General features: G+C 40.8%; 1 protein-coding gene across 7 annotated transcripts in view; it reads right to left on the minus strand.

Moving 5' to 3' along the window:
• TNIK (TRAF2 and NCK interacting kinase) overlaps positions 1-26,176 on the minus strand; it is a 623,603-nt gene that overhangs the window by 305,678 nt on the left and 291,749 nt on the right. For all 7 annotated transcript variants that reach the window (XM_069213031.1, XM_069213035.1, XM_069213034.1 and 4 more), the window contains exon 4: positions 22,854-22,979. In XM_069213031.1, the coding sequence (XP_069069132.1) occupies positions 22,854-22,979 (126 nt within the window). The remainder of the gene's footprint in view (positions 1-22,853; positions 22,980-26,176) is intronic.

Raw genomic sequence — 26,176 nt, forward strand, 5'->3', positions numbered from 1 at the left:
GATGGGGTCCCCAGGGCTGATGACTCCTAGAGAGGGGCTGAACGACCTCCCTCCCCTTTATTTAAATATTTGGCCCTGGAGGTTGCTGTCCCCAGGGCCTAACAAGGTTCGGGGAGGGGAACTGCATTGACCCCCCTTTACTTTAGTAACGGCCGTGGGGGATCCCCAGGATCTGACAAGACTTGGAGAGGGCCACGTACCTCCATCCCCTAGTAGGAAGAAAATGGCCCATGAGATCAGGTTCCCAGGCCCAAAAAAAGACTCGGGCACAAGCAGCACCCTCCCCTTTATTTAACTAAGTGGCTCTGGGGGATGTGTCCCCAGGGCTTAACAAGGATCGTGGAGAGGGCTGTGCAGTCCCCTCCTCTTTTTTTTTGTGGTGGTTTGGGAGGGGGTCCCCAGAGCATAACAATGCTTGGCGAAGTGGGGGGGGGTCAGGCAGCCCCTCCACCCCTCTAGTTTTACTAGTGGCCCTGAGTGGGCACATTTATGAAATGTGGGCCCTGGGAGATGGGTTCTTTGGGCTAATAATGACTCGGGTAGGGGCCACACAGCCCCCCTCCCCTTTATTTGAATGAATGGCACTGATGTACAGGGTCCCCAGGGTCTAACAAGGCTCAGGGAGGGGAAATGCACGCCCCCCCCCTAAATTTTAGTAATGGCCCTACAGGATCGCCAGAGCCTAATAACACTTAGAGATAAGGACTACGTATCCCCCTCCCTTTTAAGTATGTGAAAAAACAGTCCTGGGGGATGGAGCCTCTAGGGTCTAATAAGGCTCAGGGAGTGGGGGGCCACCACCACTTTCATTAAAAAAAAATAGCCCTGGGGAATGGGGTCTCCAGAACTTAATATGTTTTGGGGCGCCACCCACCTCCTCTCCTTCAGTTGAAAAAGGCTCAAAAAGAGGGGGAGAGCACATGGCCTCCCCTCTCCTTTAAAAATAAAAAGGCCCAGGGGGAAGGGGTCCAAAGGGCCTATTATGGTTCAGGGAGGGGGCCATTTCACCCCTCCCATTTAAAAAACATAAGGCTCTGGTGTCCCTGGAACTTATTTAAAGAATACAACAATAGACAACACTGAATAGCTAATGAACGCACATTCCTCTAGTTACATGCATATAATGTTCAAACAAGATGCTCATACACTAAAGTACACTGTTGCCATAATGTAGATGCTGGAATTCCCACAGCAAAACCAGTAAATCCAAAGAATCAAAGAAATAGTGGAGCACACCAAGTACCTAAATAAAGATGCTTAAAACCAATTACAATCTATGGGAAATATAATGAATCCCTTTTTTTTTTTTTTGATTAAGAACAATTCACATAAATGGTAATGGTGTTCATTCTCCTATCACAGTATATATTACAACAGATTTTTTAACAAAACTTAATTTATTCATAAACATGTACAAAAACTAAATGCTCACCCAGTACATAACTATACAAAAGATAAAAACAGCACACATTTACAAAAACAGTACATAAAGATTGTATAAACCACTGAAAATATTGTTTGTTACAATTTTCTCAGATGATCCAATAGAGATGGAAGTGGGCCAAAATACTTCAGCCAATATGTTAGAGCTTCAGCCGACATGTGTTTCATCCTAATACGGACTTTTTCAAGGCTTGTTCGCAAATATTGTCATCAATTCAAAATGTCATGAACTGATCAAATATATCCACTATCATCAAGCCGAAATATTCACAATAGTCCCACTCAAGCTTCAAAAATCCTTGTGATCAAAACTCCCAAATCTTTAATGAAAGGAACCGGCATATAATATGGTCCACATCAACCGCATAGACAGAAACAGCAATGAAGGAACTCCTTCTACATCTGTATAATGCGACCTCCGATCAAAGTCCAAAGTCGTGAGTTCTCTTCCAACGTTTCCTAGAACTTATTTAGGCCGAGGAGGGGGGCCACGCAGTCCTCCCCCCTTTCATAAAAAAAAGGCCCTGGGGTCCCAAGGGCCTAATAAGGATGAAGGAGGGGGCCATGTGCCCCCCTCTTTTTTTTTTCTTTTTTTTTTTTTAAAAAAAGGCCCTGGGGTCCCCAATGACTATTAAGGCGCAGGGCAGGGAGCACTTGGACTACCTCCCCTTTAACCAACATAAGGCTGTGGGCTTGCCAAGGCCTAATAAACTTAATTAGGTGGGTGGGGGGGAGGCACGTGGTCCCAATCTGCTTTAAAAACATAAGGTTCTGTGGCAAACCCCTTCGCCATACATGGCAACATAAATTATGCAAAAAAGAAAAGAGAACGCTGGGTAGTTCCTAAGTTTAGGTGGAGAGCAGCTCCAGTAAGTGGCACCCTGCAACCCCAGTGACACTCTAGATTTGCTCACTTCAAATGTCTGTTTGTCTAGCAAAGTTTTTAATTATAAGATCAGCACAGTGCTATCCACGCTGAGCTAGATAGGAACAATGTTGTTTGCCATTTGTACAGCAACATCTTTAAGGATAGGATTGACACAGTGTTATAAAGTGAACCAAAACAACCCTGCTTAAGATGACCGCTCTTTTGACCAAAATGTAATAAAAGTATGTGCTCATGAGTTATAAACAGGACTGTAATCAAAGGTTGTGCACACATATAATAAAAACATTGCTTAAGAGAAGTGCTTCAAATCGAGGGCTTCTGGAACAACTGCATCTTATACAGTTTCAATTTGGTTTTACAACTTTTAGATCAATGATAAATAAAGAGAAAGGGAATCGAACACCATTGTGCTCGGGGCTAGCCTTCAAATCTGCACAGCAATAGGTTCCAGCCATTTAATTTGACAAATATTGAGTGTGGATCAATGACATGCCATTTTCAAAACCCTCATAATTGTGAGATCTTAGTTGAAAACAACCTTCCAAAACTGATCTCTATCTGACAGTAGGCCTTGTTAAATCACTTGCCAAACATTGTTGGTCGTAGATTGATTTTATATTTGGGCGGTGACCATGTTATTTCTCGAACAAATGGTAGTGTTACAAAATATACCTAATTTGGGTCACATTATCTACCATAAAGTCATTTATCAATACAAAAATGATTGGGTTGCTCTCAATCTGGAGCACTGCTGTCAACACAAAATTGAGATACAGAGAACCAGGGAAACACATCATGGTAGCGGGGAAGATGTTATATAGGTGTCCTGCCAAATGGATATATTGTACGTTGTTGGTTGTGTGATGGATAGGCATGAAAGTCATTCTTTATGTGAGAGCTGCAGAGCTCTGGCATTTACAGTATTATTGCTTGAATGGTTGTGTTGCATTTTAAGGATATATAAAGACCCAGATTACAGTCAGCCCAATTAAGTGTGATATGTTCCTTAACTGCTCTTACAGTATATACCGCAATTACAACCCTTACCCCCCCACATAACCCCGCCCCCGCATTTTTCTCCAGGTGAATTTATGCAGGTCAAATCTGCTGAAATTTGCTGGGGTACAAAAAATGTCCCAAGTCCACAATGTTGTTCCACATTTTGATGAGAATAGTTGTAATTGAGTGCTATTATCAAACCTGAGTCCCAGGAGTCAGCGAGGGCTTGGAGTTGAACGCTCTCTCACTTGAACCTGCTGTACCTGCTGCTAACAGCCTGCCCGACCATGAGAACTATAAAGTGCATTGCTGGGACCCACAGCACAGAATTTTGATTCTGTAATTTATGCAACCCTTTCAGTGATATTCGGATTCCTATTGATTTGCAAGTGGGGCATTTAAGTATGTATCATAACTTCAAAGTCAGTCAAGGGTAAAAGGAAGACCTTTCGAGTGCTAGCGACCTCGGACCCCGATGAAATGCACCTCCATTGACAGGATGATGGAAAAGACAGTGGGAATTAACCCTGAAATCGCCCTCACCAAAAGACGCTTGTCCCTTAACTGCAGCATTATTCCGCTGCCTCTTGAATATATTCTTTTGCCTTCCCAGCACAGCCCTCAAGTTAGCTGCCCAGCAGTCAGTGGCAGTACAGAATCGTTTTTAGACATTCCAGTGGGCTCTTCAGCGATGGTAAAGCCAGCCCCTTTGGTTGTGATTAGTCCTAAGGTTCCCTCCAAGAGGATAAAATTAAAGCAGGGACCCGGGGGTAATCTGACTGATGGAGCAACATAGACAGATATTCAGGCAGCATCAGCCACCCACACAGATATTCAGCCAGCTTCAGCCGACTTTGGTCCACTACCCTTCAAGGGCAGATGTTTTTGCTACCTCATTGCCCCCAATGGCAGTAGGCACCTTCCAAATGATTTCCAACTCAAACTCAAGGCTATCCTGCAGGATGAACTTTCCACTTCTCTAGAGCATCTGAGGTCTAGTGAATCCCAACTTGAACTTTGTTTTGGCACCTCCACTCTTCCAGTGATTCTATGGCGCCCACCACCCCAAAGAGTGTACCTGGAACTGCTGTACTTTCCATACACCCCAAATCACCAGATATTTGCCTCCCTCTTCTGTCTGGGGGCTATTCCCTCCATTTCTTCTATGAATCAGGTGGCTCAAGTAGTTCAGGCAACTGCAGTTGCTTTCCAGGCAGGAGAGCATGAGACTAAGAACACTACTGGGTGACCAAATCGGACTATTTTATATCTACTCCCCCGCAGTTTGCCCCTGTGTTATGGTTTTAATCAGTGTTTCTCCTGTTTGGAAAATCAGGAGCAATCATAAGTGAAGTTTCAAAACAATGTATTGAATTGGCTTGCCAAAAACAGGGGTTTTCCTTTTTCACTGTCTCGGGAGATTTTGTTTACTCGAAGAATTGGCTGGATTGGTTGTGGCCCCATCACCACTCAAGGAGACTCCATCACCAATACTTTCAAATCTCCCCCAGCTGCCCAGACTATTTTGTGTTGGAAAAAGAGTGTGTGTGGCTCTCACAGCCTTATTGTCCTTGTTCCTCTTGTCTACTTTTATAAACTTCAGTTCTTGTCTCTGCCTCCTGATGGGCTGCAAACTTTGTGCCTCAGAGGAATGCGCCTGTTGAATCATTGGGACTGACGTACATCACAGTACACACACTCATCAGCTTCTGGTAACACCTGGTTCAATGTGTGTAGAGAATAAGTTTGATGTATTATCTGATATCGACTGACTGTTGATCATTCCATAGGTGGTTGGTTATCTTTTCACCTTGTGAAGAAGTTGCTGCAGACAAGGGAACTGTGGCCATCTCCACTGAATCCAGAATTTTTTCTCTATTGTGAGCTGGAACATAGCCGGGCTTAATGACAAGAGGAATCCCCAAATGGCTGTGTTTTAGAGATGTATTTGATTTTGTTGTTTTGCAGGAAACGTGGGACACCCTCACCCAGCTTTTGCAGGGGTTTTTCCTCTTATTCTTTCTCCGCACTATCGTCTGCTCATGGGAGAGTTAAGGGGAGCCTCTCTGGGTAAAACCTCAACTGGAAGGCGACCGCTATCCACACTAACACGTTCAAGTCCACTTTCGAAGCCATTCTCATCGAAGACGCTGCTAACCTATTTTATTTTATCTATTCTGCAATAAGGATTTTACCAAATTATTTTTCTACCTCTGTGAGGTACTCAGAGTTAATTGCAGGCCTATCAGTCCTAATTCTACCTTGTTCACTAATTTCTTAGTATATGGATATTGCAATGCTAAATTGGGGTATCAGCAGGAGGAACTAAGCTCCATGGGTTCTAATGATATTGATATCTGTGTTGACAATTGGGGATATGAACTGAGGTATTTTTTTTTTTACTTTCAAACAAACTCATTGATTTAGTCAATTCTTTCCTAGGATGCCGGCTTGAGTGTTCATACTTTCAGGGGGAGAGAACTGTTTTCTGTCACTGATTATATCTTTGCTCCAAGGAGCCTCCTTGGGTGGGTTTCTAAGTGTATATACAGTGGGGGATCGCAACCCACATTATTTAAAAGGGGATCATCCCATGAGAAAGGATAAACTACAGTCAGACATTTTGAAATAGATCAACATTCAAGGGGTGGGCTCAGGCTGATTGGTTCCTTTAACGACCCTATGGACACGTTCAGTCTTCTCCTTAGAAAACCATGCCTGTATTCATGGATTGTCTCGCTGAGAACTCAGGAAATATTCTTTTTGGAGCAGTTCATGTTCTATGCTGAAGTATCAAGAGCTATCTAATGAAACCCCTCCGTGCAGCCCCTGACTGCCCAAGTTGCTTTGATGGAGCTTGCACTGTGGCAAACCACCGTTTACAAAAGATATTTCTGAACAGCCACGAGACAGGGTGAAGGTGCGGGAGGCCAGGAAGTTATATTATCATACCATTAAGAACAGGAAAAGGTTTTTAAACAATAGGGACCGGGAGCAGCTGGTACTGGCTGCCTCACAAACAATAGTAACGTTTTCAAGGGAGATTTAAATACGTTCAGTCAGGGGGATGCCCCTTTGAGCTACCTTTTGGTTTGTGGTCTGTAATATATCTGATGCAAAGTGGATCAAGCACTTTTCAGCAATTTATTGGAGATAAGACCCTAAACGACCTACTGAAGGTTTGTTTGGGGAATTCACTGCCTCTTACAATCTCCTTGGAAGAGGTAGAATGAGCCATCAGGCAGAGTTTGGCTGCTAAAGCCCCTGGCCCAGCTGAGATACCCAAGGACCTCATTAAGTGTCACACCAAGATTTGGGGCCACTTGCTTACTAATCTGTTTGACAATTCCTTTTGTACCAGGTTACCAAGTTTGTTCCCATCTTCAGAAAAGCGGACCATAGATCTACAAAGTCTTATCGGCCAATTTTGCTAATTGACAGTTCAGTAAAATTCGAGGGAGGGTCATTTTTTAATCGCTTATAAACCTGATTAGTCACAATAACATCCTGTCCTCATTTCAGTATTTCTGTACAGCGTTTGCCCAGGGCTTGATACGGTGGACTAGTGCCTGAACCTGCTTTTGATTGTGGGAAATATACCATCGCCAGACACTGTTCATTGTACCTTGGCCTTTATGGACTATGTACAGCCTCTGACAGGATCCATGCAAAACTTTAGCTACGTTTAGTGCATCAGGCTCTTGGCAGGCCCATGTTATCACCACCCATTTAAAAGCAGCCGGGGTGGCAGGTTCTTCATTTAATCTTGTGCTGAAAGCGGGCCTTGGTCATATTCTTCCCTAAATTAATATCTATAACTTGCAGTGTGTTCCCATAAATGCGTATGGAGTGGGGGGGGGGTGGGAGTTTCATAATGTCCCCGCTATTCAGGTGGAGGAAAATCTGACAAATTAATGAATCTCCCACCAACCAGCTCTAATTTTATTCTGCATTTGGATCCTGATATTCCTGACTATGTTCCTGACTCAATTAAGCCCGTCCTACTTTTGTTGTGGTTTAGGGTATCGTCCTGTGCTAGCCTAAGTATTAACAGGGAGGTACTTCAGGACTTCCTTAACCTTGACAAGGGTATGTCAATTCCTTGATTGAGGTATATTAACAAGGCCTTCAATGCCATTGGCCTCCCAGAATTGTTTACTGCCCGGGTCAATATAAAGAAGTCTGATAAGGGGCTGGTGAAATCTCGGCACACAGAATTTTGTCTCTCACAAAGACTGGCAGAGGGTTTTAGTAAGCTCCATCAGTGGGACTTTTATATGTCTTTAGACTGCAGTTGAAGCTCTGATGATGGAAAAGGCAGCTTCTCTTTAGATTCAAGGCAGGCACAGTATGGCGGTTATTGTGTTTTCCTGACAAACCTAGGGTTTGGAGGAACCATCTACCAGTCTGCCCTTGCAATGGTGCTGCAGATCAATTACTTTTGCACTATACATGCTTTTGTAAATTTTATGAACCTATTTTTTTTTATTTTCTTAAACACATCCTGGAACCACCGGCATTGTGAAAATGTTTTGATGTCTCTTGTGTTTACAGTTGTTAGGCAGCCCGGTGTATGCTGATTTTTAAAAAGGGCTGTTAGACACAAGAAATCTATGGAAGGTTAAGAAGCATTTTTATGCATTGCTTGATAATTGCAACACTATTTCCGGTGTTGCTTTCAGTCTGTACAAATGTATTCATTTCTCCTGGCAGGCTGCAATTTATAGGGCGCTAGCTCCTCTGGATACAACTGGGTTTCTGTTTTAGCAGCAACCTTGTGTATTAGCTTTAATGGACCTTACTCTCTTGGTGCAAGTTATTTTTCTGTTATATGTTTGACTCTTCAATGATCATATTAAAAAAATTAAATCAAAAAAACTCTGATTAAACGATTGAGTTAGATAAATATAGCACTTTTTGTGGACCGGCCCAAAGCGCTTTGTGTAGGAGTGAATGTTGCATGACTGTATTTAAAAATATTATTTATTGAGATTAAACCGTTTAATAAATCTGTACTTCCTAACGCTCTCTTATCAGGAATAGTTAAATATCAGGTAAGCGCCATACACCACACCAGGTCAAATAGCACCAGACCACTTAACACTTCTTCAATAAATGAGACATTGGAAAATATGGGAGCATTTAAAGTTATATTTTGTAAAACATGCTTTGTGGAGCTAATTTAGGTGAAAAGGTATGTGAAGGATACAGTGGCGGACCGTCCTTTAGGGCGGAGGGGCCATGCCCCCCTACCTTTTCCCCGTCATGAAGAGTGTCTGTCAGGCTGAACAAAGGTCAGCCTGACAGACACTCTTCATTTTCAGCTCAGACAGCCAGGAGTGAGCCATGCGCGATTTGCGCAGACTCCTGGCTGCCTGAGCTAACTTTGCTGGGCTGAAGAGGTCACAGCTCCTATGGGCATGACTTCCTCAGCTCAGCAAAGGTGCCTCGAGGCCCTCCCCTGGGTGACGTGGAAAGCGTCACCCATTGACACTCGCCCTGGGCACTTCAGGTTTAAGCCCTGAAGCACCCAGGGCGAGTGTCAATCAGTGACACTTTGTACCAGAGTGGGGTGGGGTGGGGTCAGCAGTCTCACTGACCCCCTCCCACTCTGTGACGAGGCTGGGACTACTGCCTTCCCTCATTGGCTGACCTGGGAAGGCAGCAGTCCCAACCCTCCTGGGACCTGGAGGCTGAAGGTAAGTGTGTGTGTGTGATGTTTTAAAATGAATGTTTGGTGCATGCGTGCATGTTTGAGTGTTATGAGTGTTGTTAATGGATGTGCGTGCGTGTGTGTGTGAAAGAATGAGTGTGTTTGATCTTTCAAAATGAATGTTTGGTGCATGCATGCATGTTTGAATGTTATGAGTGTTAATGGATGTGCGTGCGTGTGTGAAAGAATGAGTGTGTGTGATGTTTTAAAAATGAATGTTTGGTGCGTGCGTGCATGTTTGAATGGTATGAGTGTTGTTGATGGATGTGCGTGCGTGTCTGTGTGTGAAAGAATGAGTGTGTGTGTGTGTGTGTGTGCGTGTGTGTGTGTGTATGCGTGTGTGTGTGTGTGCGTGCGTGTGCGTGCGTGTGTGTGTGTGTGTGTTTCCCGCCACCCCCTCCCTCCTAAAGCTGCCGGCCGCCACTGGAAGGATAACAGTACGACCCTGTACATTGTTTAGGCCAATGGCATTCTGTTTCTACATGATCTTCATGTAGAATTTGTATTTTTTGCTGTTGTGTTTGTTCTACATGTGATCTCTTTCAGGTGTTCTGAATCTGTCAACATTGGCACTTGCACCTTTAGTGGAACATAGATCGAACAAAGAGATGTTAGAATGATTTTCCGTTTTGTGTGTTTATTAACACGCACCCCACCTTTTCTGAATATGTTCCAAATTCTTTCTTCTTAAAAAAGAAATAAGTACGAAAACCATTGCCAGTTGTACACTACCTTTAGAAGCATATCTTTTTTTAAAATAAAGAGCAATAGAATACAGCAACTATGCATTTTTCCACGATTGAGGAAATTGTAGCTTGAATTTAATCTTACTGTCATATTGTTGCAATGTGTGCCTAACCTGCATCTAAACAACTGCTGTTGCCAAGATTTAAGGATCACTGTTTCATAGAAACTCGCAGTAAAAAAATGTGAAACACTGAAGTTTAGAAAGAATTGGTGCGAGTGTAGGAAAAATGAGTTAAGGACCAACGGACCCCCCCCCCCCCCCCCAAAAAAAAAAAAAAAAAAAAAAACCTCTCCTCTTCTTCTCTATCATGCCAGCCTATTTAATTTAATACATCTCTGCCAGTCATATTCATGCATCAGAGCTGCGGGCAGTTTGCCAGTTATTTCCACAGCTTTATGTCTGCACAGAAAGGCGTTAAGTAAAGAAGGCAAGGTGGCGAGAGATTTGCATCTGTGACTGTTGGCAGACATTGGCGGACTAAAAGCCAAAACACACAACATTTTGATATTGCGTAGTCCACCTTGCTGTATATCCACACATGTGCTTGCTTCACTTTCTAACTACTTAATTCTGAGGATGTTTGCGAAACTTCTAAACCATATATTGCACAATCGTGTGAGGAAACCTAAATGAGGAAATGTCTGACTTTTTGATGCAGGGTTTTGTTAATTACGTCCTTAGCATCCGTGGAGCCAAGTGCAATGCTCGGCATTTACATCAAGCCAATTCTTGGGAACCATTAAAGAACAGAAGGCATCAAATCTGGTGCCCTTAACTGAGTTCTCTAATATGACATGTCTATGCAGAGAGCATAAGGGAACAAGCAGTGCGAATCATTGCTACTTCCTCATCTTGAGCCTTATTTTTAGGAACCCATCTTTCTGGGAAAACAAATCCATCTGATACATTAAGGTCTTTACGGCATAAAGCACTGGAGCACTTTGCAGAAAATACTATTAAGCAGGAGCATTACTAGCACAAGTGGTACATAATAGGAAATGCGTGGAGTAAGGTGATGACCACATTACAGAAACCAGCATGTGATAAGAAAGGGATGCAAGCCACTCACCTACAGAGGACAATATGCAAGCAAGTAGGATAATAGCGATTTTACCAATACTACAGAAAATGCTGAGAGTGGCCAATTTCAGTGGCACCAAATTAATCTATAATGCAGATATCTCCACTGTCAAGAATAAGGGGCAACTTTCTTTATAGCTGAAGACAACTTATGTCTAAAGGAGGCACAAGGGGCAACTTTAGAATTTAAGATTAACAAATGCATGGAATAACCCATGCCTAGAAGTGGCAGAGACAAGAAAAGTGTAAGAAAGGTACTGACAGACAAGAGTGAAAGGGGATTAAGTCATAGGTGAAAAGGGAACAAGGTAACATGAGTAAAAAGCTTATGTGATAAGTTCTGAAAATCTGTGTTCTATCTGGCTACAATACAAATGGTAACCATGAAAGTTAGCAGGCTAAGCAATCACAGGAAAATGGTTCTGGCTTTCATCATTTGAGGGACTCACCTGCACAACAATGATTCTATCACAAGAATCACGTACGGCAAGAATATGAGAGAAGGGGGAGCTATGCAAACATAAGTTAATGAATGAATCGATTAGGTTCTTGCTACTCCCCAAGGAGCATGCTGGCCCTATGTCAAAACCTCTCATACCTGAAATCATAAGTCCTCGGGTCAAAGGATCAAAGAGTAGCAGAGCGATTCAGAAATGGTAAAAAGCCAGGTCTTCAGTTCCTTTTTGAAAATTGCTTCCCTACCAGTAAGACTTAGGGGCGTGGGAATTCCTTTCCAGGCCCTAAGGCCAAGGACTGAGAAATATTTGCCAACCCGTGTCTTAAGCCTAAAAGTGGCAGGCTTGAGAAGGTTTGCCTTAAATGATCTCAGGGGTCTAGTAGTAATATAGTGAATACATCTGGCCAATAGATATCTCAGCTCTGTGGACCAGTATGCTCCAAAGGTTAGTAAAGTAAGTTTGAAAAGCACCGTTTTGTGTACTGGCAGCCAGTGTAGAGTCATCAGTGCAGTAGAGGCGGATGCACATCTAGGAAGTCTCAATACTAATCTGGCAGCTGTGTGTTGTCAAATTTGATGTTTGTGAAGTGCCTGTTTGGACTAACCGGCATACAGGCTATTACAATAATCCAATCAGGACGTGATCAGAGCACAGGCCACAATTTTCCTGGCTACAAGTGGGAGATAATCTAAAAAAAAATCCTAATGATTTTATTGAACTAAAACACATCCCTGCTACTGCAACCGCTTGTGGACGGAAGGACAAAGTGGATCAATTTTTACTCCTAAAGTCCTAATAGTCTCAATGTGGCAGGGGAAGGAGTAGCAAAATCCGGCCACCACAGGTTGGGATAGAAGAAGGTGGATGAGCCTGCCAGTATGATCTCAGGTTTGTCAGTGTTGCACCTTAAGTGATTGGACTGCGTCCTCCAGAGAACTGCAACAAGGCAGCTTTTAAAGTTGACCTCAGAACCGATGGATACCTTATACAATAATATGATCAGCTGCATATCGCCTGCTTGGGATATAGTCTCAATACCAAAGGAAGTGATAAGAGAGAGAGAGAGATTAATGGGGTCATATATATATTAAAAAGAACCATGCTCAAAGATGAGCCCTGAGGGACCCCTGATGTCACTAACATTTCTGTAGATGGGAAGTAGCCTAATTGAACCGTTTGTCTACAGTCTGTGAGAAATTATTTTATGCAGGACAAAGCAAGTCCTGAGATCCCACAGTCCTGGATGCGGTGCAACAGAATATCATTAGAGATGGTGTCAAATGCAGGGGACAGATTGAGCAAAACCAACACTGCATTTTTCCCTGCATCCAGAGTTAACTTCAGGGTATCTGCCACTACCAACAGGGCAGATTCCGTTGAATGTTTGGGAGGGAACCCTGATTGGTGTTGATGGAGTAGGTTAGTGTTTTCTAAAAAATAATGTTAATTGTGTATTAGACAGTTTTTCAAGCATTTTACCTGTAGCAGGTAGTAGGGAGAAGGGATGCATATTTGATAATAGTGTTAAGTGTATTTGCATCATGTTGAGGAAGGGCTGTTATTCTTTGAAAGACTTGCAGATTGCAAATAGTGACATATGGTGTCTACGGGGAAATGTAGATTAATAGTGGCTCAGAAAAAAGGCAGAAGAGAGCCCCCTGCCATTTATATCATATTATGGACCCAAAATGTACGACCCTGAAGCACAGATACAATTAATGGGTAACCTTTATAATTCTTAACAGGTTTAGATTCCTGCATCCCCTGCAAATGAGTTAATCCATAAAGCAGATTAGTTATGGATTAGTTTCATGAAATGATGCAAGAGTATGGATGTTTGGTGAGCATGATATCATTACAAGTAAAATTATACATGTTTTACAGATTGTAGCAAGGTGCAGGTTGATTTTTATCTTTACAACTGTAGATAGCAAAATTTACTCTGCAGAGATTAGCTCAAGCTGTATTGAGACCTCTGTATTGTGGTAATGGCGCTAGAACTTAAATGCCATCCATGGGCAAGTTCTAGACCTAACAGACGCTTGAGGGCCAATACTAGAGCAGGCAGAACTGAGAAAGTAAACCTTAAGCAGCATAGAGAACTATTTCCATTGAAACTTAGAGAGCATAGAGAGCAATAGTATATATGTAGTTTGAGATTTCTTCAAACTTCTCATTCGGGCAGGCTATATTTAATGGGAAGTAAATGTAGGCATTCCATAGTCCAATTAATAACAAAATTAGGATGTGCAAAGACAATAAAAAAGCTATAAACCAGGATCCATGCTATCTGGCTTTCATAAAACAGTGCATCAACTAGGAAGCAGAGTTGAGGATGTAGAGGTGTGTTCCTGTTGCAATAACATTAGAATTGTGAGGATTCCAGAGGGGTAAGAGGGGATGTCACCCACACAATTCTTATCACAACGGATATATGCTTGGGTCCCAAAGGCAGATGACTCTCCATACTCTGCGGTAGAGAGGGCTCATAGATCCTCTTACCCCACCCAGGGTCCCGCCACTCCCTATTATTACCCAAATACTCAACATTCACCGATAGAAAAGCTGTTCTCAAAGCCTCCAGGAAACAGGATGGACTACTGTGCAACTCTACCATTGTGATAATTTTCTGGGACTACATGCTAAAAGTCAAGCAACAAAGGCGTACATTCTTGGAAGTCAAGCAAAAGATGAGTGCAATGCACATAAATACATTATGCTATTCCTGGTGTGTTTAATAGTAATTTTCGGTGACAAGACCTTCTTCTTCATTACCTCAGAGGCTGTTCGGGCTTGGATGGAGGAGTGGGCAGACTTTTAATGTGAGTTAGCCGGATCTCCAGTAGCGGGAGGATGGGGAGGGGATAGTGAGGGATGAAAGCCGCTTACACGATGGACCCGTCAGGGCAGAAGAAAACATTAATTCTCGGTCAGACCTCTTGACAGCCCAATACAATAAATGGCAAATGTTTGATTAAGCATCTTCATTGCCTTGGTGATCTACTGTTCCAAGCAATAAGGTTAGAATGGGTGGTTTAACACATGGAGATTCACTGAAATGTATAAAGTCTCTAAGGTATAACTAGGTGGAAATTAACTAATTGAAGTCTACATGAGATTATATAAGCCAAATTAAGAAGTCTAAGGAAACTGTTCTTATATTTTGGGGGGTTTATGCTTTCTTTGCTGTGACTGAAGACATTAATTTGGCATGCTCTGTGTGTTTATATTTCCTTCTGAAATCTGGGTGATACAGCCAAAAGATATTTGAAGAATCTAACCAAGATTTTCTAGGCATTGACTCACATTTAATTTAAGTACTAGAATCCAGAACAAAATTCTTCATTTTCCGATTGGAATCAACTGAGAGTGACAAGTATTAGGTTTTATTCCTTAAGTTAGAGCCAATAACTTGGGGCTTCATTTATAGTTTGGTGGGTGGGCTACTCCGAAACAAATGTAATTGATATCTGCCAGCCTTATTACAAATGCTTTAGGATATAATGCACGTCAAATTTGTCATGGGTTACCTGTTCACCACACTGTAAATCAGGCTCTTGGTCACCTAAATGTTCACGCTGCCATTCATCATGTATTAGAATATCCATTTTTACTTAAAAGTTTTTAACTTAATCCCAGTTTTATTAAATATGGTACGGTAAATGGTGACCCTCCTATAAAATGTCTAGTGAAAATTAACTTTTCAATATTGGAATAGGGTTAGAGCACTATTTGGTTACAATCAAGTAAGCAAAAAAGTCAACTGTATGGGGTGATTGTCCAACTAGTTCTATTGAAATTGTTGATGATGTTTGATTCTTCAACTCTTATGTTGTCATGGATGAATGTTGCAAAGAAATTGCCCCAAAAAACTTGAAATTCTATATTAACATGGAATTATGAAAACAAAGCAACAATATTGTATTCTTATGGATCATTCAACAGAGACACTGTTGCTAACATGCATGAGGCACTCAGTTTTTTTAAACACGTTGTTAGATCCATGTTGTCTTGCTATCTGTAATTTGAGTTTCTAGTGGGCAAATATTCCATGAATCTAGCTCCCTCAGTGGAAGTGCTATACTAACAAGTGTTTCGAGGTACAGTTTTTGAACAACCAGATTTTGAAGGTTGTGGAGTGTAGAAGTTGTCATAGTAGACAGAAAAAACTTTAAGAGGTTGTCTCATGTACACTTTTAGATGTAGAGTTAGAAAACATTCATTATTTTCATCCTGTGATGAGTGCAACTTATGTTTAGTTGATCCTTAAACTCTATAAATGTATGTCATATTAAGTCAAAGAAAAACTTTCTTGTCACAGTAACCATGTACCCATTCAAAATCCACCCGTAAACGTTTTGTTTAGTTGGAATACCCGGTATTGAGAACATGGGATAGTCACATCTGATGTCTGAAGCATCTGCAATAAAGTGAGCTAGCTTGAGACGCACCGTGACGTAGCATCAATTTTTCTGATGAAGTGGAAGGATGACTGCTCTATAGCCTTTCAAAGGATAAACACATTGAAACATAAATATATATGTAGAGTAAGCTCATGGAGAAATGGAAAATATACAACACACAACTGATCATGTGAGTTAGCTGGACCCCGTTCTTAAAATTACCTACAGCAAAGGGATCAATGTAAGATCATACAGAGTGGTCTAAATGGCACAGCAATGTTGTGGTTTTCATTCCTTTGAAGCAACCCCATGGGCTTGGTGAGGGATGACATAACAAAAGTAAAGTGTCTGTCTCTACTGGGACTGAGAACAAGAAATCCTGGTTATCAGCAGTGCAGGCCACACAAGAGCAGTTTATCTCAAGACAAAGGCAAGGTGAAGTTTCTATGCAAATTTGGAGCTGATGAATTAATTGTTCCCTAGAACACTAAACCTAAAATGCCACTACGGTTTCTCTTCTATTATGTTTGCTTGTAAGTACAATAGATGCGTATTCATATAAAGGATCACATTCTATTAGTGCTCTTTCTGAAATGATCTAAGAATGCCCTGGTTTACACTGGTAATAAGACAGTCTGGGGATTGATGTACCAAAAGCAGCATTGAAACACACAACTCTATGTATTGTTTATTATACAATGTCTACATTTGTACTGTAAAGCTGGTGAATTAGGCTCTTCAATCACGGTTTATTCAACTAAATTTGCTAATCCAAAAATAAGAGGACTCAAAAGGTAAGCTTTTTGATAGTTATTTACTGACTCCATGAAGATGAACATGTATATCGTCAGTGTGATTTTGGATGTGCTGCACCAATGCAAGGAATTGCTCTCTGCCCCCATCCCTTTCTGAATAGCCTTTTGTGCTGCGTAGACTTATTATTTTTTTTTTTTTAAAGATTTAGTTTACAATATATGATTATATATATCTTCGATACTTTATGATTAACAAATTCAAGATAAACAATTCAAGATAAAATGCTGTTCTGAAATAATATAGGTATACCTTTACATCACATTAATGTTTGGATATGTGATTGCACATGGAGGAAAACATTATGCTTTCCAGCTCTAAAATAGGTACTGCACAATAAAAATATATTTATGAACCTAACAGCTACACAATTCAGAGCCAGAGAAACTGTACTTTAAATTCCCTGAGAAACAATTTAGTAAAACATATTCTTCAGTGCATGACAGCCTAGTGTGGATAGGGACTGCCTGGTAAATCTCCCTTCAATATTAACCACTACTCTCAGGTGCTTTCTCAGTTTATCATAATACCTTCATACATCGTTAGAGTGGAAGAACTATATTTAAATAAGTGGACCAATACGGCCACACCTTTGTGCCGATTCTGTCCAGCAATAGGTTCAATTTGAAAAGAAGGGCCACTGGTAAAAAAAAGATTGGTAGAGAAAAGGTAATTTAGAATATCCATCATTCTCTGGATGACACAACATACCTTCGTGGATCACTTTAGGTAGCAAAATGTTGCATCCTTATATAAAATTGCTCAATTTGTGTCAAAGCCTATTTTTGAATAAAATGTAATTTAGTGGGTCTTTCCATGTCTTGCAATCATTTTATAACTCTCTAAAGTGGCGACATGGCATTGAAAGGTAAGAACTAAAAATATGTGATAGCCTTATGAAAATATCTACTCTGCAAAATAAAAAGTTTTGTTCTTTTAAAAAGTCTAAGTTTAACATTTCAAACATTTATTTAATTCTGCCTGTGAATATCCTTATGTATGTTGATGAGAATTCAAAATAGAAGCTCATCACTTTGTATGTAGAAATAATAATGAATTTCATGTATAGCTATAAATCTGTGTAAATCAAAAAATAACTTTACATCACAATGGTATACCATGAAGAATAGAACTGGTATGATTTAATTTATAAGTATTAAAGATTCACTGGTATATACTTTAGATGCATGTGTTGTGTTTTACGGGTATTTTTTATGCATTCATGAATGTGAATTTGACATTAAAAATAATTATACTGGGGTACAGTGTTTTGGCTGAAAAATAAGTGGGTGATGCTGACATGTCCTGATGAAACTTGTGGGCACTGTTAAAACAACTTTGAAACCCAAAATCATACAAGATCAAGTTTGTGAAACCCAATTCTGTGTGCTAGTCTGAACTGGAGTAAATCTTAAAGACAGGAGTACGACAAATCTGCACACAAATTATTAAGATTTATATTGTGTTAGGGGAAATATACAACATTCCGAACAAACTAAAGACTCTGAGCAACTCTTTTGCACTCCCTTCAGCCTTGAGCAAACAGAGATGCACATGTGTAATCTTTTAAGGTGCACTTTACTTTGAAGGGGTAATTTAATTATACAATTGTCTTGTCCTATTATCTTTATGATGCTGGCACTCAAATGTATTTTTATTCTCCTCCTAACACCCTCCCACCTCTCTTGTTGCTTCCTTCCATGCCCCACTGCTCTCTGCTACTGGATAACCAGTTGAGTCAATGTGCTGCAGTCATCTTATACCAGAATATTTGTCTGTGTCTCCTTTTCACAATGCTCCTTGCATGATTTTACTACCTTGCAAGAATACCATTCTTTTGATAGATTTCCTCTTTCTGTGGCTCTGCACATCAGTGGATATGGACTACTAAACAGACTCAGCCACTTCAGATACGTATAAAGAACTAAACATATTTTAGTTCCTAATTGTCAACTGTCTCTCTTTACACTTACACAAACATAGAAAGCAGGCATGATGAATACATTAGTCTGGCTTGTTTGTAAACCACTGCAGCTGAAGTTATATTGTATAGTTTTAGTGACCTCTGCTGCAAGACATTTTTATGCTACATACAATATAATGCAATATTTAATCTCTGACTTTTGATTGGAAAGTGCTAACAAAGCAAAGTAATTGCTGAATATAAATGACAAGCTCCTCACCCACGCGTACAAGGCTCTCCACATTTCCGGACCCTGCTACATCAACAACCACCTCACTTTCCACCGGCGGACCAGAGATTTTTGCTCATCCACCCTCACCCTGGTTCACATTCCCCGCACCCGCCATGAATGCCCCAGAGACGCTCTTTCTCCCAACTCGCTGCCAAGGCCTGGAACAACCTCCCTCCCCACCTCCATACGTCCCCTTCCCTAAAGGATTTCAGGAAACAGCAAGACCTGGCTCTTCGACCACCACTTGTATTAGTATTATTTTAGCATCGATGGTGGCATTGTGCTAGAACAGAATGCTGACATTAGCAGAGAAGTAAATAATAAAAAAATGTTCCTGGAGTAGCCATTTGAACATGATTCTACTAATTCAATCACATTGAATTGATAATCAAACATCACCAAATGTGAAAAAGAAATAAATCATATTGATGCTAATGCAACAAATTCACAAAATGCATGTACTGATTGGATCAACATATTGCGATCAAAACACTGTACAGAAATTAAAGCTCAATGTACGAGCAGTGGTGCAACAATAATTCTATCAACACTGTGTACCCCCTACACTGACTCTGCGCCCCCTACAGTGACTCCACACACTTGGTGTTTGAGGTTAAATTCAAGGATTCTAGGGAGGTACCCACCACCTCCTTATACTTGTACTACTCACAGTCCGAATTACTGGTCCAAAAATTGAATTAATTTTCAGTGTTGTGTCAATGAGGAGAGAATGGTGACGTTTCAGTCTTCAATGGCCAAAAAGGTATGCAAGACCAACATTAGGACTCAGGGGTCAATTGTGACTTCAGAGGACGGAAAAGGTCATCTGCCGAAGTCTGATGGTCAGGTTGCAGCCAGTGGGGCCACCTCACGCAGGCCCCATTAAGAGTTTCCCGCTGGGTCAGTGGGCGGAAACGGTATTTCTGCCTGCTGGCCCAGCAGGAAATGGCCTACAACATTGACGCAGGTTCATAATTGAGCTGGTGGCAATGCACTAGTGAGTAGGGTGCACTGGGCCCCATTGCAATGTTCACTGTCTGAACATCGCAACGGGGCTGGCCACGGGGTGCCCTACACTACCCATGCCAAGAGCATGGGCAGTGCAGAGGCCCACTGCATGTCATGTACATGGCGGTGTTACCATCATGCAACCTCTGGTGGAGAAGGGGGTCATAATCCCCAGGGCAGCGCTGCTTGCAGTGCAGCCCTGGCAGATTAGGACCTCCAGCACCACCAGTCCCTCCTATGGAGGAAAACTGTCGATCCGATCGTGGTGCTACTGCCACAGTCATAATGTGGTGGTTGAGCAGCCACATTGGCTGAAGTCTGACCACCACCGCAACCCTGGGGAGATTAAAACTTAGGGCGCACAAGGCAACATCACAAAATAAAATGATGGATGGAGGGTTGAAACTTTTCAAACACTCACGGATCTGGGTTTAAGCCATCATTATTTTGCTTACCACATCACCCCAGTTCAGGCCCAGCCATATGCAAACTGGGGTGGCATGATGAGCAAAAGAATGATGGATCAAACAGAGATCCGTTACAGGGGGTGAGTGTTTGAAAAGTTTCAACACTCAGTCCATCATCCTTTTGTGCTGCTAAATTTGCTCTTAGTGGGAAAGGTATGCCCAGACGTAGGTCCCTTGCTCACTGTGCCACTAGATTCAAGCTAGCCTAGCTGATGAAGGGTGATACCTTGAAACTGGTCACAGGATGCTTGTTTCCGGTCCAAGGTGGACCTGGCCTGGCAGTTCAGGCTGGACTGGTCCCATGGGGAACAGGGTCAAGAATGATTTGCATATGGCTGGGTCCAAACTGGGGTGATATGGTGAGCAAAAGAATGATGGATTAAACCCAGATCTGTGACTGGGGTGAGTATTTGAAAAGTTTCAAAACTCCACCCATCATCCTTTTGTGTTGCTAAAGTTGCCCTAAGTCAGAAGGGTATGCCAAAACGTGGGTCCCTTGATCACTGCCACTGGTTTCAGGCTAGCCTGGCTGATGAAGGGTGATACCCAGAAACTGGTCCCAGGATGCTTGTTTCCAGTCCAGGGAGCCTGATTCATTTTGATTAGTAGTTCAAGACTCCAGAGTGCCTGTCTACCCTACACTATGGATGTAGATATCAGCCAGCTATAGTCAAGGTCAACTGAACAGAGTACACTGACGTTTTTCCCAAGTTATTGTATTAACTCTTAGGAAACACCATCTTTTACCTATGCTTTTCTGCAGGGCTGTTTTTGTTTTCTCCATAACATTTGACTCCCATAGCCAATTCTCTTCATTACTGTTACATTTTGTTATTAAATTCCTTTTCTTTTAACTAATGTTGTGAACTACCAAGAGCGAAACCAGCATTCCTCACCTAAAACCAGTTTACCATTTTGGGTCACATTCTCTTGATCCATCGCAGCTGGAAGCAAAACTGTGGAAACTTCCTCACTAAAATTCCTAACATGCCCAATATGCTTACTATTGGAATCTTTTTTAATTCCATTATTTATATAGAAACAGACAGGTAACAAGTGCTGAATAAAGATATTATGAAAGGCCTCCTCCTGGTCCATACTGCTAAGAATCTAATCAACGCTCTAGTCATGTACAAAATTGACTAGTCCTCTAATAGGCCTATGCATACGCTCCCCTGTTCAGGGTCATCATTCCATGCACCCTTATCAAACAGAAATGAACCACATTCGACTGACAAGTCTAAAAGGAAGATTTGCCAAACAAGTGCCCTGACATATTCCTGGCTGTACTCTTCAAATGTTTTCAAAGAACATCTACTACAACCCTCCAGCAACAACTCTGAAATTAACATGTGCTTCCTTAACTGCAAACTATTCTCAACCCAAAGCTCCCATTAATTACTTCAACATTCAGTCCTTGAACTTCTGACAGTGCTCCAATGGAAGCAACACTGACAGTCTGAGAACAATCTTTTGCCTTTTACTGTTCAAAATCACTCTGAAATCCCACTTTCTCCTTTTTAGATACCATAGTGATAGACAACCGCTGGACGCTAATTATCAGTTACATAAACAGTGTTTCTTAACCTGTGGTCTGGGGACCCCTGGTGGTCCGCAAAGCCTAACTCGGTGCAGGGGGGAGGGGTCAGCTGCAGATTAGAAACTAAAATACAATTAACATATTCATAAAGTGCATATAAATAATGAAGCAAAATGTAAAGACGAAATGTTTAAAAAGTTTTGTAAATGTGAAGAGTTTTGTAAGTTTCGGTTAAAACTTTGATTTGTAGCCTCTGATTGATTAATGAGAGAAGCGGGAGTGCATAAAACAGAATATAGTATGGACAATGAGAGACCTTCTTACGAAACCTGATATTTTATATTTGGCTGTGAATAAAATAAAATATGTCACTGTGTGTAATTCATTCATGAATGCTTATTTTTTTTTTTTCTGTAGATTTATTGTGGTTCAAAGTCATCAAAGATGCTTGGACCGGTGTCCCCATCTTGCCACAGTGGGGATACCTGGATTCCAATAATGATTGAGTGGGGGGCCGGCGTTCAAGTAATGAATAGGTGGGGGTTCTAAAAATGCAGGACGTTAAGAACCACTGGTCTAAAACTCAAATCCTTGTTAAACTTAGCCACTAGTAAAGTAACTTGGGAAACACAATTGTGAACAGTGTTTATCATGTATATTTGTATGCTCACATGTTATTTGTCATTTCTCTTCACTCATCAGATACCCTTCATTTCCTCCTGAATAAATCCATCTAATACAGCATTTTAGTGTTATCTCACTTATTGCTAGGCATTAGCCAACTTTGATCTCATACCAAGTTACACAATGTCGATAGTTCAACATATAGAACCTCACAATGTGTACTGTGTGGAGTCACAAGGTTTCACCTCTTGAAAATAGGGTCCCACCCAAACTCTCTGTGCTCTGGTCTGGTTTTGTTCTTATGAAGTAAAACAAGCTTGTCTGCAAATGTATGCCTTATCCTGTCAGGAATCTCTGTGAGTATAATCTAACCTTTTTCATTATAGACACTATGACATGAAATACTTGCAATTATAACCATTGTAGGTGGCAATTCAACAACCTTGACAAAAATAATGGAAGCAAATGCCTACCCAGAGTTGATCATCCATTCCTGGAGGGTTCTTTTTGATGAAAGCACCATAATATGTGGCAATATTTCGATGGTGAGAATACTTCTTAAGCATGTTGATTTCTTGCTTTATCTCTTCCTCTTCATCCTAAAAAGAAACCACACAATTGTAAGCCGTATAAAAAATATCTGTACTCCTACACTCAGAATACGTATTAAACATAAATCACCGTTTTAAGAAACCCAAAAGGTGCATATGGGATACAATTTTGTCCCAATAGCCACTTGAAGTGTGAACAGTAGCAACTACACATGTTTTTTCTTGTACAATTGCAGGAGAAAAAAAGGCAGATATTTACTGCTCAGTTATATTTCTGAAACACGTTTAGGGACGTTTTCACTTATTTTGCTGAAACAAGAACTCTGAAAGTTGCCAAGATATGGCCAAAAGTTTAATTTGCAAGAAAGTTCCTTCGAAACTTTCAAATTAAGCCACATTGTAAAGGGTATTGCTAAGATTTGGGCATGTAACTGTGTTTGTTGAGTAACAAGAAACTATAGGTCTTGGGCCAAATATAGACCACCATCTCTTCTGATGAAGGTAGCTAGTGTGATGGCATTCTGAGAAATATTGTACCATTATAACCTTACTGTTAAAAGTATTACAGGGTATAAAACGGACAGTGGTTCCGCTAAACTTATTTTCTGAATTACAATTTGTTTTATTGACATTTGCATAAAGGCCCTTAATTGATGTATTACAGGAAATTGTACCACTCTGGTATTTTGGTGCTTTGATAATGAGTTAATGGTGGAAGAAGGTCAGAGCATTCCTGTCCTCGTGGGCACGAAGTGGCAGTGAGCAACAGGAAAATTAAGGATGTCAGCATGTGCATCCAAAATAGGTCCAAAACATGCGAAAATATCTCAAGCGCTTAGTAATGCCTTGTCGGTGGTACAGCCAGGTACGATTAACAGAATAATGAAACTAAAAAATGAAGTCCAAACAATAGACACAGGAAAAAAAACTTTCTATCAGGGGAATACGTTTGACAGCTGGGGATCTAATTAATACTGCTAGTAGCAAGATTGGCTTAGCAGAAAAGCACTAAAAGGTAGCTGTATAGGAAATAAGCATGACTGGGACCAAATAAAATGAAACTTTGCTATGTAAGTTTTGAGCCATGAAGTACAACTAATCAACACTACTAAAAGTGATACCTCACACAGAAAGGACCCTGATTGTTAAAGCAATCAGTCATACAATTAGAGTCATAGGACCTAATCTTGCTTTACATCACAGATGCAAAATTTGTGCATTAGCTATAATGCGACGCAAGGATAGATTTGTCACAGCACAAAAATGACATATGTAAAATTTTGCAGAATCCTGTCTCTTTAATGTTAATGTGGCAGGCATTTCCTTTGTGAATCCCTATGACTGCCTCGAATGCAGGGATTGGGGACTCTAAGAGACAGCAGAATCCCCATCCTGGCACTGTCAAAATGCTACTTCTAATGGCAGGGGCTGCAGTTTTAAAGTAAATTTGCAGGAAGCACACAGACATTAGGGGCAATTCAGTGAGAAAAGTAGTTTATCTTCACAAGCTAGATGGCATATGATAACACAGTTTTTCCAGTGAGATACATTATTATGGATCTGATACTAAATTAATAACATATACCAACAACAACGAATTTCCTACAAAGATTACGTTTATCTATTAGGGGTATTTTACATATTTACACAAGAGTATGGACCTTCCTTCCTTCTGATTCAGAGGTCAACATGGAAGCATGTGCTGGTGATCAAATGCAATTCTTAAAGGCTTGAAAACGTGTTCTTGCCTATGAAACATGCTGGCTACCAAAAGAAGAAGAATTTATGTAACTTGAAGTCAGCTTCTAAAGATGTACTTATTGATGATTGAGTTATATTTACAACAAGGAGGGCAAGTCATTATTTGGAATGATCTGTTTGTGAAAAACATGAATAGCTTTGCTACAAGAATAAATTGCCTCTTGTCAAATTCTATGGCCTATGTCTGGGTTTCTTAGAGTATTGAGTTAGCGCTTGCAATTTTGTACAAAGCTGAGAAGAACATCTATATATCAATTACCATCACTGACAACACAAAGGAATGCATTTGGAAGTCATAAGCAAACGGTTTGTCTTCAAAGTCCTCTGTCTCAAAACCATGAGCACCCAACAGCCACGGGTATCTTACCATAAAAGGAGGCACTATACCTTAGGCAGTGTCCTTTTCTGACCAATGAGAACCCGTCCATTGTCCGCTAGCATATTATAGTTTGGTATGTAAACACTGCTTTGAAATTCAGGCGTGTCAGCTTTTAACTGCGCTCCCACCTAACATTTACTCTACCACAAAATCGAACACATCTGTGAAAATTTGATGAGAAAATCTTTAGTTGGGCTGGTGAGGACATTTTCATTGTTCTAAGTGAATAACAGAAGAGCCCTGAAAGGTCATGGCTAAACACCTGCCCAACACATTAGATGATGGCCACTATACTCCATTTTATGAGATGCTGAAGTTTTGTGAAGATTACTCTAATCCACTCCTGAAATATACTTTGTATAACAGTCTTACTGTATAGTGATAGGGAAGATGCATTGATTAATCATACAAAATGCACCATGTTTACTTTACCAAAATCTTCCAGTATGAAGTAAGAACCATTCTCTGCTGGCTGATCGTTTAGGAAATTGCTAGCACCACATTAGTGACATTGCAAAATGATTAGCAATTTCTTCTTAGCAGTTACCAACTGTCATTGTATCAAAGATTAGGATTGGTTATAGTTTCTGCATTTTACCCATCAATCATTAGGCACGGACCTCTAATTTTTACTGCAACATACATTCTTATTTTTAATTATTAATTGTATAACTAGCAATAATGTAGGACACCGTTTAAAAGTATTGGCAAAACAAATACCTAACTGTGACGACAGGGTGCATGCCCATTGATTTTGCAAATTTGAGGGGATTTATGATACAATTGTTCTTTTGAATTGTTGCCCAGGAGTGAATCCTTAGCAGCCATCTTAAAAAGCTTTTTAATCAAGCATATGAAAAAAGCATTCGATGATAGGCATGCATGCTTCCACGCAAGCATGGCTGCACACATACAGCAACCATCTTACAGTGCTTTCACTTCTGTTTTATGAAAAACTATTCCAAAAATACTAGCCATCCGTCCACATTCATGGCAGCCATCATGAAATGTTTTTTCCCAAAGCAAAAGAAAAATCATAAGAAAAAGCATTCTAAGGTGTGCTGCTGTAAATGTAAACATGGTTACGTGCATAGCAGCCATCTTT

The sequence above is a fragment of the Pleurodeles waltl genome, chromosome 11 (genome assembly GCF_031143425.1).
Source record: "Pleurodeles waltl isolate 20211129_DDA chromosome 11, aPleWal1.hap1.20221129, whole genome shotgun sequence".
NCBI classification, from domain to species: domain Eukaryota; kingdom Metazoa; phylum Chordata; class Amphibia; order Caudata; family Salamandridae; genus Pleurodeles; species Pleurodeles waltl.